The sequence below is a fragment of the Chroicocephalus ridibundus genome, chromosome 1 (genome assembly GCF_963924245.1).
Source record: "Chroicocephalus ridibundus chromosome 1, bChrRid1.1, whole genome shotgun sequence".
In the NCBI taxonomy this organism is placed as follows: domain Eukaryota; kingdom Metazoa; phylum Chordata; class Aves; order Charadriiformes; family Laridae; genus Chroicocephalus; species Chroicocephalus ridibundus.
This window is the reverse complement of record NC_086284.1, coordinates 9,705,382-9,719,886: the sequence shown is the minus strand read 5'-3', so window position 1 is coordinate 9,719,886 and position 14,505 is coordinate 9,705,382. Positions and strand designations below refer to the sequence as shown.

Below are 14,505 nucleotides of genomic sequence, written 5' to 3'. Positions count from 1 at the left end.
TGCTGGGGGGATCGGGGACCGGAGTAGAGGGCTGTGCCCGTCGACCTTGCTCCTGCCACCACGGGGTGCAAAAAGCTGCGGTGACAGGAGCACCGAGTACCAAGTAGCTCTGTTCGACGGTTGGGGACAGGCTCTGTGGGGTTGGGAACAGGCTCTGTGGGGTTGGGGACAGGCTCTGTGGGGTTGGGGATGGGCTTCATGGCATTGGGGATGGGCTTTGTGGGGTTGGGGATGGGCTCCATGAGGTTGGAGATGGGCTCTGTGGAGTTGAGGAAGGGCTCCGTGGGGTTGGGGACAGGCTCTGTGGGGTTGGGGACAGGTTCTGTGGGGTTGGGGAAGGGCTCCGTGGGGTTGGGGACAGGCTCCGTGAGGTTGGAGATGGGCTCTGTGGAGTTGAGGAAGGGCTCCGTGGGGTTGGGGACAGGCTCTGTGGGGTTGGGGACAGGCTCCGTGAGGTTGGGGATGGGCTCCATGGGGTTCTGGATGGGCTCCGTGGGCTTAGGGACAGGCTTGGTGGGGTTGGGGATGGACTCTGTGGGGTTGTGGACAGGCTTGGTGGTGTTGAGGACAAGCTCTGTGGGGTTGGGGACAGGCTTTGTGTGATTGGGGATGGGCTCCCTGGGTTTCTGGACAGGCTCTGTGGGGTTGGGGACAGGCTTGATGGGATAGGGGACAGGTTCTGTCGGGCTGGGGACAGGTTCCATGGGGTAGAGGATAGGCTCTGTGGGGTTGGGGACAGGCTTTGTGGGGTTGGGGACAGGCTCCATGGGGTTCTGGACGGGCTCTGTGGGGTTGGGGACAGGGTGCATGGGATGGAGATGGGTTCCATGGGTGGAGCGCACCGCTGGTCCCAGCACCCGTAGCCATCCCAGGGGACCCTTGCACGGCCGCGGGAGCTGTGCCCTCGTGGGCATGACGGGGTGATGCACCAGCACCCACTGGTGCCCCTCGCCCACCTCAATCCTCCCATGGGGACCCTCTTGGGGACAGGGTGGGGACGGTGGGGTCCTTCCCCACCCAGCGCAGGGGGGCTGCTCCCCAAACCCCAGGGCGGTTGGCAGCCGCGGCTCCGAAGCTGTTGGCAGCATCTGCTGCCATCCCGGCGGTGCTTATCCCTGTTGCCATGGAAATGAATCCTGCCAGCGCCCGGATCCGGCCGACTCCTGCTGGCCAATGTGGGAAACTGAGGCAGGGCTTGACCTTGGCGGTTGCCAGGGCTAGTGGGTGTCCTCACTAGGAGGAGAAGGACCGGAGCCAAAGCGGCCGCTGTTGGGGACGGAGAGCGAAGCAGCTCGCCTGGGGTGAGGTCCATGTGGCTTCGTGCCATCACCCGGAGTGAGGTGCCCATCTCTGTGTGCCATTGCCAGGGGTGAGGTGCCCATCACCATGTGCCACCACCCACGGTGAGGTGCCCATTGCCATGTGCCATCGTTCGGGGCAGGGTGCCCATCAACACGTACCATCACCCAGGGTGAGATGTTCAGCACCATGTGCCATCATCCAGGGTGAGGTGCCCATTGCCATGTGCCATGGCCCAGGGTGAGGAACATATGGCTTCATGCCATCACCCAGGGTGAGGTCCCCATCACCATGTGCCATCACTCAGGGCAAGGTGCCCATCACTGTGTGCCATCGCTCAGGGCAAGGTGCCCATCACCGTGTGCCATCGCCCAGGATGAGGTACATGTGGCTCCATCCTTCATGCCATCACCCAGGGTGAGGTGCCATCACCATGTGCCATCACCCAGGGCAAGGTGCCCATCGCTCTCTGCCATCGCCCAGGATGAGGTACATGTGGCTTCATGCCATCACCTGGGGTGAGGTGCCCATCACCATGTGCCATCGTTCAGGGCAGGGTGCCCATCAACAAGCGCCATCACCCAAGATGAGATGTCCATCACCATGTGCCATCATTCAGGGTGAGATGTCCATCACCATGTGCCATCACCCAGGGTGAGGTGCCCATCGCTTGGTGCCATCACCCAGAATGAGGTGCCCATGACCTGTATCATCGACTGCAGTGAGGTGCGCATCACCGTGTGCCATCACCCAGGCTGAGGTGCCCGCTGCCATGTGCCGTTGCCCAGGGTGAGGTACATGTGGCTTCATGCCTCATGCCATCACCCAGGGTGAGGTGCCCATCACCCTGTGCCACCATGATGTGCCGTTGCCCAGGATGAGGTACATGTGGCTTCATGCCATCACCTGGGGTGAGGTGCCCATCACCATGTGCCATCGTTCAGGGCAGGGTGCCCATCAACAAGCGCCGTCACCCAGGATGAGATGTCCATCACTGTGTGCCATCATTCAGGGTGAGATGTCCATCACCATGTGCCACCACCTGGGGTGACATGCCCATCGCTCTGTGCCGTCACCCAGGGTGAGGTGCCCATGCCTCGTGCCGTTGCCTGCAGTGAGGTGCCCATCACCCTGTGCCACCACCTGGGGTGACATGCCCATAGCCTTGTGCCATCACCCAGGTGAGGTGCCCATCACCCTGTGCCACCACCCAGGACGAGGTGCCCCTCTCCCTGCACCCGTGCCCACGTCACCCTTCGGTCCCAGCCCCATGCCAGCGCAGCGCTGTGGGCCGGGGACCCTCCAGCCGCCGTGGGGACAGTGTCCCAGCCTGGGGGTGCTCCCCCCACTCCGGGGCAGTACCCGGGGAGGGGGGGGGAGGGCTGCGTGTAGGTGCCCCTGGGCACGGCGGGGGGTGGCCGGGATGAGCCCCCCCGCGCCGTGTGGCCGGGGTGGCCCCGGTGGCTCCGGCCACTAGATGGCCCTGCGGCTCCGCCGGCCACCCTGACCCTCCCCCCCTCCCCCCCCCCCCCCGCCCAGACCCCCTGACCCCCCCCGTCCCCGCCGTGCTGCGGGGCGCCGCCAGAGGGGTTGCGCCCCTACGAGCCACCCGCGCATCCCCACAGCACCCCGTCCCCGGGGAGCAGCAGCAGCAGCACCCTTGGGTGACAAATCCCGCCCCCCCCCCCCCCGTCTCACCTTCCCCCGCTGCCCCTGTGTATTCTCTGATGGCTGATAGCGCGGCTGTGCACCTTAGCGCCTCGGAGGCTTTTTGGGGTGTTTTGCAGAGGTTTAGGGGGGTTTATTTGATTTTTTTTCCCCCCCCCCAGTGGGGCTGTGCCACAGGGTGTGTGGGGGGGACGCACAGCGCGGGGATACACACGCCGTGGGGGGACACAGCGCGGCTGGGGGCTGTCTCCTCGCGTTCGCCGCAGCCTGGCGGCGGAGGGGAAAGGGAATTTGGGGGGATGGTGGGGCTCCGGGATGCGCTGCCGAAGCCTCCCCGGATGGCAGGGATGGGGCACGGCCCCGGGCACCCGGCAAAGGTGGAGAATCCCCTGCAATCCCTGGATTTCCCACCCCCTCCAGCTTCTCCTGGCAAGTGGGGTCCCTCGGGGGGTCCGTACTGGGACCAGCACTGCTCAACATCTCCATCAGTGACAGGGCCAGCGGGAGCGAGGGCACCCCGCAGCGAGGTTGTGGGTGACACCAAGCCGAGCGCTGCGGTGACGGGATGCCATCCAGAGGGACCTGGACAGGCTGGAGAGGTGGGACCACACGAACCTCATGGGGTTGAACCAGCCCAAGTGCAGGGTCCTGCACCCGGGGAGGAGGGGCAGCCCCCAGTCCCAGCCACAGGCTGGGAGAAGAGAAGGCTCCGTGGAGACCTTGGAGCCCCTTCCAGTCCCTCAAGGGGCTCCAGGAAAGCTGGGGAGGGACTCTGGATGAGGGAGGGGAGCCATGGGACGAGGGGGAAGGGGTTTCCGCTGCAAGAGGGGAGATGGAGCTGAGATCTCGGGCAGAAATTCTTGGCTGTGAGGGCGGTGAGCCCCTGGCCCAGGTTGCCCAGAGAAGCTGTGGCTGCCCCATCCCTGGAGGGGTTGAAGGCCAGGTTGGCCGGGGCTTGGAGCAACCTGGTCTGGTGGGAGGTGTCCCCCCCCCACTAAAGATAGCAGGGGGTTGGAACTAGGTGGCCTTTAAGATCCCTTCCCACCCAGACCCTTCCATGATTCCATGATTTTCTGGTTAAGTGACGGTCGCTGGTGGCTCAGGCCAGTTTAGCTCCCATTTCCCGGAAGCATGGGGGCAGCCGAGGGGTTCACCGGGTTTGGAGGAAGAGCGGGAGACCTTCCTTCCCCCGGTCCCAACCTCCCTCCCTCTGCGTGGGGAAAGGGGGGGCGGGATGCCAGGCGCAATATCTGCTTCCATGGCCCCCCCTCTCCTGCCTCCCTCATTCCTCAACCAATATTCCAGATATATCTTTTCATTTCGGGGGGAGCAGCATGCCCAAATCCTCAGTGCTTGTCCCTGGGAGAGGAGGGGACACTCGGTGGGGGGGTCCGAAGGCGATGGGGTGGGATCTATAGGGTGGGAGTGAAGCCCCTGCATCCTTATGGGGGTGGGTCCCCCAAGTGGGGTCTTCTCCAGCGTGTAAGGTGGGGGTACCCCCCCCATCCTCGAATGAGGAGGGGGTGCGCTTCCAATGTGGGGCTTGTCTGGGGGGTGGGACACCCCCGATGCCCCCCAGGGAATTGGGGGGGGTGGGCTGTCTCTCCTTACCAAGCCTTGCCCCAAAAAGTGGTGAGGCTCCCAGTGCCCGAGCTGGGAGGATGGGGGGGGGGAACCCCAAGCCTGGGGCACAGCTCTTAAAGGGGGGGGGCGTCACTTTAGCTGGAGACTGCCCGGGGGGGTGGGGAGAATTGGGGGGTGACCCCCGCCCATAAAGGGGGGATGTGCAGGGGAGGCACCCCCCAACCCAAACCCTCTGCCCCACACCCCACAAGGGAGGGGGGGGGGGGTTCACATGGCGGGGGGGGGCTGTCCCCCAGATGCCAGACCCGTGGGGGCACAGCCGGTACCTGCCCCATAGGAGAGCACTGCCCGCCCCCACCCCACACTGGGAGCACCCCCGCCCCACAACGGGGAGGGATACCCCGACCCCCGCCCCACACTGAGACCCTCACCCCGACCCCCGACCCCCACCGGGGGGGGGGATACTCCGACCCCCGCCCCGCAACGGGGACCCCCACCCCCCGTCGGGGAGGGATACCCCGACCCCTGCCCCACATCGGGACCCTCACCCCGGCCCCCACCCCACACCGGGGAGGGATACCCTCACCCTCTCCCCACCCCGGGGACCCCCACCCCGACCCACACGGGGGAGGGATACCCCGCCCCCGCCCCCCTCCCCACACCGGGGACCCTCAATCCGACCCCCGCCCCACCCCGGGGACCGATACCCCGACACCCACCCCACAGCGGGACCCTCACCCCGACCCCCACCCCCCACCTCCGGGGGAATACCCCGACCCTTTCTCCCCCCCCCCCACCACCCCCCGCCGATGCTGCCCCGCGGAGCCGGCGCGCAGCAGGTGCGGAGCGGAGCGGAGCGGGGCGGGGAGCGGGGCGGGGAGCGGCGGGGCCCGCAGCCCCTGCCCGGGGGCGGGGGGGAGAGAGGGGGCCGGGCCGGGCCGGGCCGGGCCGTGAGGAGCCGGGGAGCGGCGGGCCGGCAGCCGGCATGGTGCTGGGGCTGCAGCATCTCCTCACCGCCCTCCTCCGGTTTTTCAGACGGGGCCAGCAGGTTTTCCTGAAGGTGGAGGACGCCGTACCCGGCTCCGAGGCGCTACAGGTAGGGACGGAGGGACCCCCGCCCTCCTCACACCCCCAGGGGTGTCCCCTCGGGTCCCCCCGCGCTCCCTACCCACGCGGGACCCCCATCCCAACCGCCTCCTATCCCTCCCGGGACCCGTAGCCATCCTTCCCTCCCAGTCGGGACCCCCGACCCGCCTCCCTTCCCACCCGACACCCCCCAATCCACCTTCCCCCCCCCGACTCGGGACCCCCATCCCAACCTCCCCCCCTCCACCGACACCCCCGACTCACCTCCCTTCCCACCCGAGACCCCCCCAATCCACCTTCCCCCCCCACTCGGGACCCCCATCCCAACCTCCTCCCCTCCACCGGACACCCCCGACCTACCTCTTTTCCTACCCGAGACCCCCCTAACCCACCTTTCCCCCCACCCAAGACCCCCGACCCACCTCCCCCCCCACCGGGGACCCCCATCCCAACCTCATCCCCTCCCACTCGGGACCCGGGGAAGCGGGGGCTGGGGCAGAGCCCACTCCCCACCCGCTCCCGGGGGTGCTGGGGGGCTCCCGGTTTATGCTGGGGGCGGGGAGCACGACACCGGGAGCGCTGGCGGGGGGGGGACACGGAGGAGCCTGGGCTGCCGACCCGCCGTGCTCGGCACTGCACGGGATCGGGGTGCGGCGGGACAGGGGCGTGCGGGACCCCCCCACACCACACCGGGTTGGCGGGGGGGGCTTTCTCCATCCCGCTTACCCCCCCTCCTCCTTGGCGGCGGGGCTCGGGAGAGCCGTGGACAGGCTCCTGCCGGGAGGGGAAACTGAGGCACGGAGCTGCGTGAGCGGCCCCGGGGCAGGGCGGGCTGGCCGGGATGGGGAGCACCGGGGAGAGCGGGCAAAGGGCTGTCGTGCCCCCCCGCCCCGTTACCTCCCACACCCCCTCCTGCAGCTGTGGGGGGACGCTCACCGAGTGCATGGAGCCGTCCGGGGCGGGGGTTCCCGGGGTTGGGGGGCTGGCGGGTGTCCCCGGCACGGGGTGTGGGGGGGGGTGTCCCCGGGCCTTGGGGACGCGCTGGGCTCGGTGTCCCCCCCGCAGCCACGCAGGAAGGAGGCGGTGGCGGGCGGGGGGGAGGCGGGTGTGCGGATCCCGGAGGAAATGGGCTGGACCGGGCGGCCCCGATCCCGATCCCGGCCCCGATCCCGGCTCCGATCCCGGCGGCCCCGCAGCGCCCTCCCGCAGCCGAGCCGGCAGCCGGGGCCGCGCCATGGGCACCCTCCAGGACAATGTGAGCGACCCCCGGGGTGGGTGGTGGTGGCGGGGGGGCTTTAGGGGGGGTTGCCATGCGTCCGGGGGTCCCTCGTGTGGTGAGGGTTTTGGGGGTGCCATGCTTTTGGGAGTGCCAGGGAATGCGGGTCCCCTCTCTCTGTCGGGGTCCCCGCTCCCCCGTGTCCCCCTGCCCTGCTCCGCTCGCCCCAAAAGCTCCTCAGCGTGCCCCCTCCGTGGGGCAAAGTCCTCGGGGGGGGGGGGGGGTGTCATGCTGGGAAGGGGAGGACCCCAATAGCTCCCTGCCCCAAGTCCTCCCCACCCTCTTTGCGCAAGTTGTCCATTTTGGGGGGGGGGGGGAAGGGGGAAAGGCTGCACCCCAGTATAGGGATGGGAAAATGGTTGGTCCATTGTGCTCCTGCGCCGTCGACGCATCCAAATTTGGGGAAGGGGGGTGGGGGGGGTGGTCCCGAAGGGATTCGCCCCAGCCCGGAGCGCTCCCACCCCATCTCGCCATCCAGCTGTGTTGGATCCCTGACCCCAGTGCCGGGCAGCACCCATGGTTTTGGGTGCGAGAGTCGTGGCCGTGGTGTTCCCCCTCCCCCCCACTCTCCCCCCCCCCCCCCCCGCCATGGCCAGGGTCTGACTGGGGGGCACAGCCCCTCTGCCCTGCTCTGGTGGGCTCTGGGTGGCTCCGGGTTCAAGGCCGGAGCGAGGCAGGGACTGGGAAATGAAGGGAAGGAAACGCTCTCCGGGAAACAGCCAAAAGCTGCTGACGGAGGGAAAGGAGCTCAGCCATGGAGGGGCGGAGGGGGAGGGGGGGGGCATGGGGTGCATTGAGCCCCCCCCCGGAGGGGCAGGGTGAAGTTTGGGGACATCAGAGCTGTCACCCGGCACAGGGACAGGACGTGTGGCTCTGTACTGGTCAGGGCAAGCGGCCCTTTCTGTGGTGTGGGGGTCCCCGCGGGTGCCAGACCCGCCAGCACCCAACTAGCCCTGTCTGGGGAGGGTGCTTACAGCTGGGTGGGCTGCAGTCCCCCCCCGTCCCCCCCCCCCCGGGGGCACCCAGAGGTGTGGGGGGACCTGGAAGGGAGCCACAGAGCCACAACCCCCCGTCCTGGCGGGGCAAAAGCCACTCAGATGCAGGATGGGGCTGGCTTTAACCTGGACTGGTCTGGGGGCTGCTGGGGTGGCACCGAGGTGGGGGGGGAGGGGGGGGGGGCACGTGTGATGGGGCAAAGCTGCCCCCCCCCAGCCATACCCATCGTGCGATGCCACAGTGGCATGGAGCAAAGGGACACGACCAGGGACGGGTGGCATGTGAGGGATGGGTGGCGGGGGACAAATCCTGCGGGGGTGGGCGAGAAACAGCTCCCCCCACCCCCTACCCCCCACCCCCCCCCCCCCCAAAATGGTCCAGGACCCCCTATCCTGGGCGGTGCCCTGGGTGCTGGCCACGTTCAGGACCCCCATCCCCAAGCCCGGGGTGGGGGGGGGGGTGTATAGGGGATATATATATAGGACTTGGGGCTTTATTCCCCCCCCCTCCGCTGGACTCCCCCCGACCGCCCCGCTGTGGGGTGAGGCTGAAGATGGCTGTGCCTCCTCTCCCTCCCTCCCAGCCGCCGGCCCCAATGCAATTACCCGCTGCCTGGCCCATGAATCAAACCCTAATTGAGACGCGTTCGCAGCCTGGCTGAGCAGGCAGGAGCTGGGAGGGGGCGGGGGGGGGCACACAGTGCCCAGGGCCTGGGAGGGGGCCCCACGCTGCACCCAGAGGCTGTGGGGGCCACGCTCGGGTGCTACCCCCCCCACCCCCTCCTCCTATTGCTCCCCTTTCTATGCTGGGGGTGTGGGGCTGCTCCTGCCTCAGTTTCCCCACGCGGGGGAACACGTTGGGGGGGGGGGGGTGGCGGCGTGGGGACAACGCGCCCGTGGGCGTTTGTCCCGGCGTTTCCTCCGACGGACACAAACACATCAGCAGGGCAATAAAGCGGAGGAAAGGGCCGGGGCGCTTCTTTCCATGACGCGGGGCAGGGCCGGCTTCCTTCCCCCACCCCGCAGGGACCCGGGGGGCAGAGCGGGACCCCCAGGCCAGAGCGGGGGGTGGGGGCACCCCAGTGGTCCCCAGCCCTAAGGATCCCCGCTGGCAAAAGCTCTTCCTGTCCGGCCGCTCCGAGGAGCGGGTGCTCGCGGGTGTAGGATGAGCCCCTGTCGGCATTGCGTGTGCCCGGGCACTTTGGGGCTGCGGGTCCCGGCCCCCTCGTGCCCCACGGCGTATCGCACCGGGCTCGTGGCCACCTCTAGGGATGTGGAAACGGGGCTGGGGTGCAGAAATGGCCTGGTCGCGGTGACACAGCTCTGCACCGGCCAGGGGGGGCTGCACGGAGAGCCCAGACACTGGGGTGTGGGTGCTCCTGGGGAACCCCAGGGATGGAGGAGCCGGGCGTGGGTGCTCCCGGTGCACCCCGGTGATGGAGGAGCAGGATGTGGGTGCTCCTGGTGCATCCCAAGGATGGAGGAGCCAGGGTGGGGATGCTCCTGGTGTACCCCAGAGGCAGAGGAGCTGGGGGGGGGGTGCTCCTGCTGCACCCTAGAGTTGGATGAGCAGGATGTGGGTGCTCCTGGTGCACCCCTGGTGATGGAGGAGCAAGGTGTGGGTGCTCCCGGTGCACGCCAGGGATGGAGTAGCTGTGGTGTGGGTGCTCCTGGTGCATCCCAGAGGTGGAAGAGCCGGGGTGTGGGTGTTCCCGGTGCATCCCAAGGATGGAGAAGCTCGGGTGTGGGTGCTCCTGCTGCATCCTAGAGTTGAATGAGCAGGATGTGGGTGCTCCTGGTGCATCCCAAGGATGGATGAGCAGGATGTGGGTGCTCCGGGTGCCCCCCAGGGACAGAGGAGCCAGGTGTGGGTGCTCCCGGTGCATCCCAAGGATGGAGGAGCAGGATGTGGGTGCTGCTGGTGCATCCCAGTGATAGAGGAGCCAAGTGTGGGTGCTCCCGGTGCATCCCAAGGATGGAGGAGCTGGGGTGTGGGTGCTCCTGGTGCCCCCCAGGGACAGAGGAGCCAGGTGTGGGTGCTCCCGGTGCATCCCAAGGATGGAGGAGCAGGATGTGGGTGCTGCTGGTGCATCCCAGTGATAGAGGAGCCAAGTGTGGGTGCTCCCGGTGCATCCCAAGGATGGAGGAGCAGGATGTGGGTACTCCTGGTGCACCCCAAGGATGGAGGAGCAGGATGCGGGTGCTCCCGGTGCAAACTGGGCAGGGGGGCTGCGTGCAGGCACCGGTGCTGGGAGATGCAGCGTCGGGTGGGGGGCAGCCAGCGCTGGGCCGGGGGGGGGTGGTTTGCTTTGACCTTCGGTGTTTGCTGGAGGGGAGGAATTTCTCGCGCCGGGTCCGGCATCGCAGCGTCGTCCTCCCAGCCACGATGGGCACCGCCGCCGCTGCCACCCTTGGTTTTTTGGAGCCGAGCTGAGACATTTTGCGGGGAGGTGATGGCAGAGACCGCCCCCCCCTCGGCCTGCGGCAGGGGGGTGGCTCGGGCACTCGGTGTCTTGTTGTGGGGACAATGGCATCGCTGGCAGTGCAGGGCGGGGAGAGGGGTGAATTCAGCGGGGTCTTCTCACTCATCCCATACTGGTGTGACGGTCGGGGGGTTACTGGGGAGGGCTGAACCCAGGTCTCACCTGAGCCCCCCCCCCGCCGAGCATCCACAGCCGTGGGGAGGCTCGTCCCCAAAACTCCAGGGCTGAGGAGCCAAACCAGCTCCGAGGCGACCCTCTCGGAGGTGAGTCCATGGATTTAGGGACTGGGCTGGGATCTGGAGCTGCTGGATCTTTGCAGCCGGATCCGGTCGCATCCCTATCCCATGGGAAGGAAAGAGCTGCCCCGAAGAGGGTGTGTGGGGAGGGAGATGGATGCTGGGGGGGAGGGGGGAGCAGATGGGGCGCAAGGCTGGTTCCTGAGACTCCCTGTTCTTGGCGCAGGAGAGGGGATCGCTGCTCCCAGCCCGGCTCCGTAGGGATGCTGCCAAACCCGGGAGCAAATCCTCCCCGGCAGCTGCGTGTCAGCCAGAGCGGGGATTTTCTCCCTGTTTTTTTGGCTCAGGCAGGTCCTCGCAAGGTGCATCCCTCTGCCACCCACGTCTCTGGCGGGTGCATGGAGCCCGGCACCTTTGGGTGCCCTGGGCATGGCTTTGGGACGGGCCATAGACAAGGGGGTTGGAGATGGGACCCCCGGCTGGGTGCTGCTGCTGCCCGGATGGGTGCCGATCCATTAAACACCAGTTCTCTAAACCTTCCCGCGTTGGGAACCATTTAATGGATGGCTTTGGGCCTCCCCTGGCTGTGCCTCAGTTTCCCCATCTGAGTAATGAGACACCCCCCCCCCCACCCCGCCATTCCCAGACCCCTCCCCGACGGCTGGGAGCTGGATCCCGTCACCAAACCCTCTTATATATGGAAAATAAAAGAGGTCCAGATGCCTACGGAGCGACCCCCACCCCCCACTCTGAGGGAGGCGGCTCTGCCAGCCCCCCGGCCGCCCGGGGCCCTGCTCCGAAGCTCTGCCCCAGATTGAATTCCTCCTCAGCTGCAGATGGCCGGGAATTCAATTTTCCCAGATCCCATCAGAGGCTGATAAACGATCCCCCTAATCACCCTGCAGATCCCATTAGCGCCGGCCGTGCCGGGAGAGGATGCAGGAACGCTGCGTCTCCCCTTCCCATCCCACCGCTCCGAGTCCCCCTTCCCATGGGACACGGCTTTTCCCTGTGTTCCCGAGCCCCTCTCCATCCGCATCCCTGGAACGCCACGATGCTCCCGAGCCGAGCCAGGCCAGCGGAGCCTGGGCACAGCCAATCCGCCAGAAAACATCTAGGAATATCCTAAAAACCCAGCCGGGAGGTGCTGGTGGCCGGCGGGGACAGGAAGGGGACCATGTGCCAGGGAAAGCCTTCCAGGAATGCCGTGTCCTGGGGACGTGCGTGGTGCCAGCTCCCCTCCAGCACTGCCTGAAACGTCGCTCGGCCCCATGCCCGGCTCTGTCGCAGCTGCCAGCGCCAAAGGGATGGCACCGGCCACCCATCACAGCTGGGTGCCAGCACGGCGGCGGCTATAAATGTCCCTGTCCCTCGGGGTGACAACTGTCGGGTACCAGGGATGCTCCTAATGATGGAGCAGTTTCCCTGCGGCCGCCTGGGGAGGATGGAGAGGGCTCGGGGGCTGGGGCGCGGGGAGGGCGTGGGGTGCCCGTGGGACGAGAGGAGGGTTTTAGGGATGTGGGTTTTCGGGTGCCTTCGCCCTCTATGTGCCCAGGTGGCCCCCGAGCCCTGGCAGGAGCTGGCATCGCCTGCCGGGATGCGGCCAGTGGTCCGAGCGGATGCTCGGCCTTTTTCTACCCTGAGTTTGCAGGATTGAAACCCCCAGCCCATCCATGGGATTGTCCTCCCCGGGTCCGGGCACCCCCCTGGCCTCGTGTACCCCACAGCTGGGCCTGTCCCCCCCACTGTCCCCGCCTGTCCCCATCCTCCGGCACGTTATTTATGGGCACCGCAGCCTTGCAGGGTGGCAGCTCCCTGCTGGGAACAGAAGGGCAGCGGGGTCAAGTCCCTTCCCAGGGATGCCAGGGTGTCACCGCACTACCACTGCAGCCCTGAAATGGGCTGGGGCAGGTGACACGGGGCTGAGAGGGGTCCTTGTCCCTCTCCCTGACATGGGACATGGGGCTGAGAGGGGTCTATGTCCCCTCCCTGCCATGGGACATGGGTTGGGACAAGTGACATGAGGCTGAGAGGTGTTGATGTCCCCTTCGCTGCCAGGGTACATGGATTAGGGACAAGTGACATGGGGCTGAGCAGGGTCCTTGTCCCCTCCCTGCCATGGGACATGGGTTGGGACAAGTGACATGGGGCTGAGAGGGGTCATTGTCCCCATCCCCACCATGGGACATGGGTTAGGGGCAGGTGACATGGGGCTGAGAGGGGTTGATGTCCCCTTCGCTGCCAGGGTACATGGATTAGGGACAAGTGACATGGGTCTGAGCAGGGTCCTTGTCCCCTCCCTGCCATGGGACATGGGTTAGGGACAAGTGACACGGGGCTGAGTGGGGTCCATGTCCCCAGTGTGCGGGCAGTGTTGCAGGCAGCAGCCCCCCTGCCCTGGCTACGAGGTGCACGGGGGATCCCGGGGGACACGGATGGGGGTCTGGAGGGGCCACGGACAGGGGACCTGGGGGTCCCCATGGTGCAGGGGACCAGCCACTTTCCTGCTCCTTGCCATTTGTTTCCCACCGAAATAACAAGGTCCTTCCCTTCCCTTCCCGGCGGGAGAGACCCCGGCCTTTTCCAGCTCCGCTCTTATCAACAACTAATTAGCGGCAAATCGTTTAGCCAGCCCGGCCGGGGACTGCCGTTCCAAGAAGGCCGCGATGTTCTTGGGGACGGGAAATCCTTGAGGAGGACGGCCGCGGTCCCGGCCGTTTGTCCTGCCCGACAAAGGCACATCAACAGGAAGCGACCTTGACTCCGGCCCCGTTCCATCAGCGAGGCTGGGATGGGTGGGGGGGGACGGGGACGGGGACAGACCCGGGGAGCATCCCCCAAGGTCTCGGAGGATGAGGCAGGTTGGAAAATTTTGCTTGGAATATTTGACATCCCCCGCTGGGAGAGTGCGGTGTCCCCAGGGAGCGTCGGTCCAGCTGGCCCCGGACTGGGCGGATGGTTGGCACTAGCTGTGCAATGGCCCCGTGCACAGCACTCCGTGCAAATCACGGAATCACGGGATGGTTTGGGTGGGAAGGGACCTTAAAGGCCACCCAGTGCCACCCCCTGCCCTGGGCAGGGACACCTCCCACCAGCCCAGCTTGCTCCAAGCCCCGGCCAACCTGGCCTTGAACCCCTCCAGGGATGGGGCAGCCACAGCTTCTCTGGGCAACCTGGGCCAGGGGCTCACCGCCCTCACAGCCAAGAATTTCTGCCCGAGATCTCAGCTCAATCTCCCCTCTTGCAGTGGAAACCCCTTCCCCCTCGTCCCATGGCTCCCCTCCCTCATCCAGAGTCCCTCCCCAGCTTTCCTGGAGCCCCTTGAGGGACTGGAAGGGGCTCCAAGGTCTCCGCGGAGCCTTCTCTTCTCCAGGCTGAACCCCCCCAACTCTCTCAGCCCGTCCTCCCAGCAGAGGGGCTCCAGCCCTCCCAGCACCTCCGGGGCCTCCCCTGGCCCCGCTCCACCAGATGGTCCTGTGCAGCCCCCCGCCGGGTGTAGCCCCCCCAGCACCGACTCCTGTCCCCGGCCGGGCGATGCCTTGCTGGCCGCTGCGATTCCATTGCAGCCTCCTGGGCTGGAACTCGCTGGTGGAGCACCAGCACCTGAAATGACTCGGAAAAGTGCGATATTTTTTTTTTTTGGTGGTTTTGGTTTTTTTTTTTGCTTGGTTTTTTTTTTTGGTGTGTGTATGGTTGGACTCGATGATCTCAAAGGTCCTTTCCAACCATGAAGATTCTCTGATTCTATGATTTAAGGAGAAGCGAAGAGCTCACGCTGGGGCTCTTTGTGCCTGCTAGGCGCTGGTTACGGCTGTGGTTACGGCTGTGGTTAAGCGCGGGCAGTGCGGGGGCGAGGAGGACGCGGTGGAGGGATGCGC

General features: G+C 66.8%; 1 protein-coding gene across 2 annotated transcripts in view; it reads left to right on the top strand.

The window, feature by feature from the left end:
* Positions 1–14,505, top strand: part of PDE2A (phosphodiesterase 2A) — a 74,930-nt gene that overhangs the window by 27,846 nt on the left and 32,579 nt on the right. The window contains exon 2 of one of the 2 annotated variants that reach the window (XM_063328006.1): positions 5,587–5,647. In XM_063328006.1, the coding sequence (XP_063184076.1) occupies positions 5,587–5,647 (61 nt within the window). Of the gene's footprint in view, positions 1–5,586; positions 5,648–6,849; positions 6,893–14,505 lie in introns of those variants that run through there. The other variant, XM_063328014.1, reaches the window with a different exon arrangement.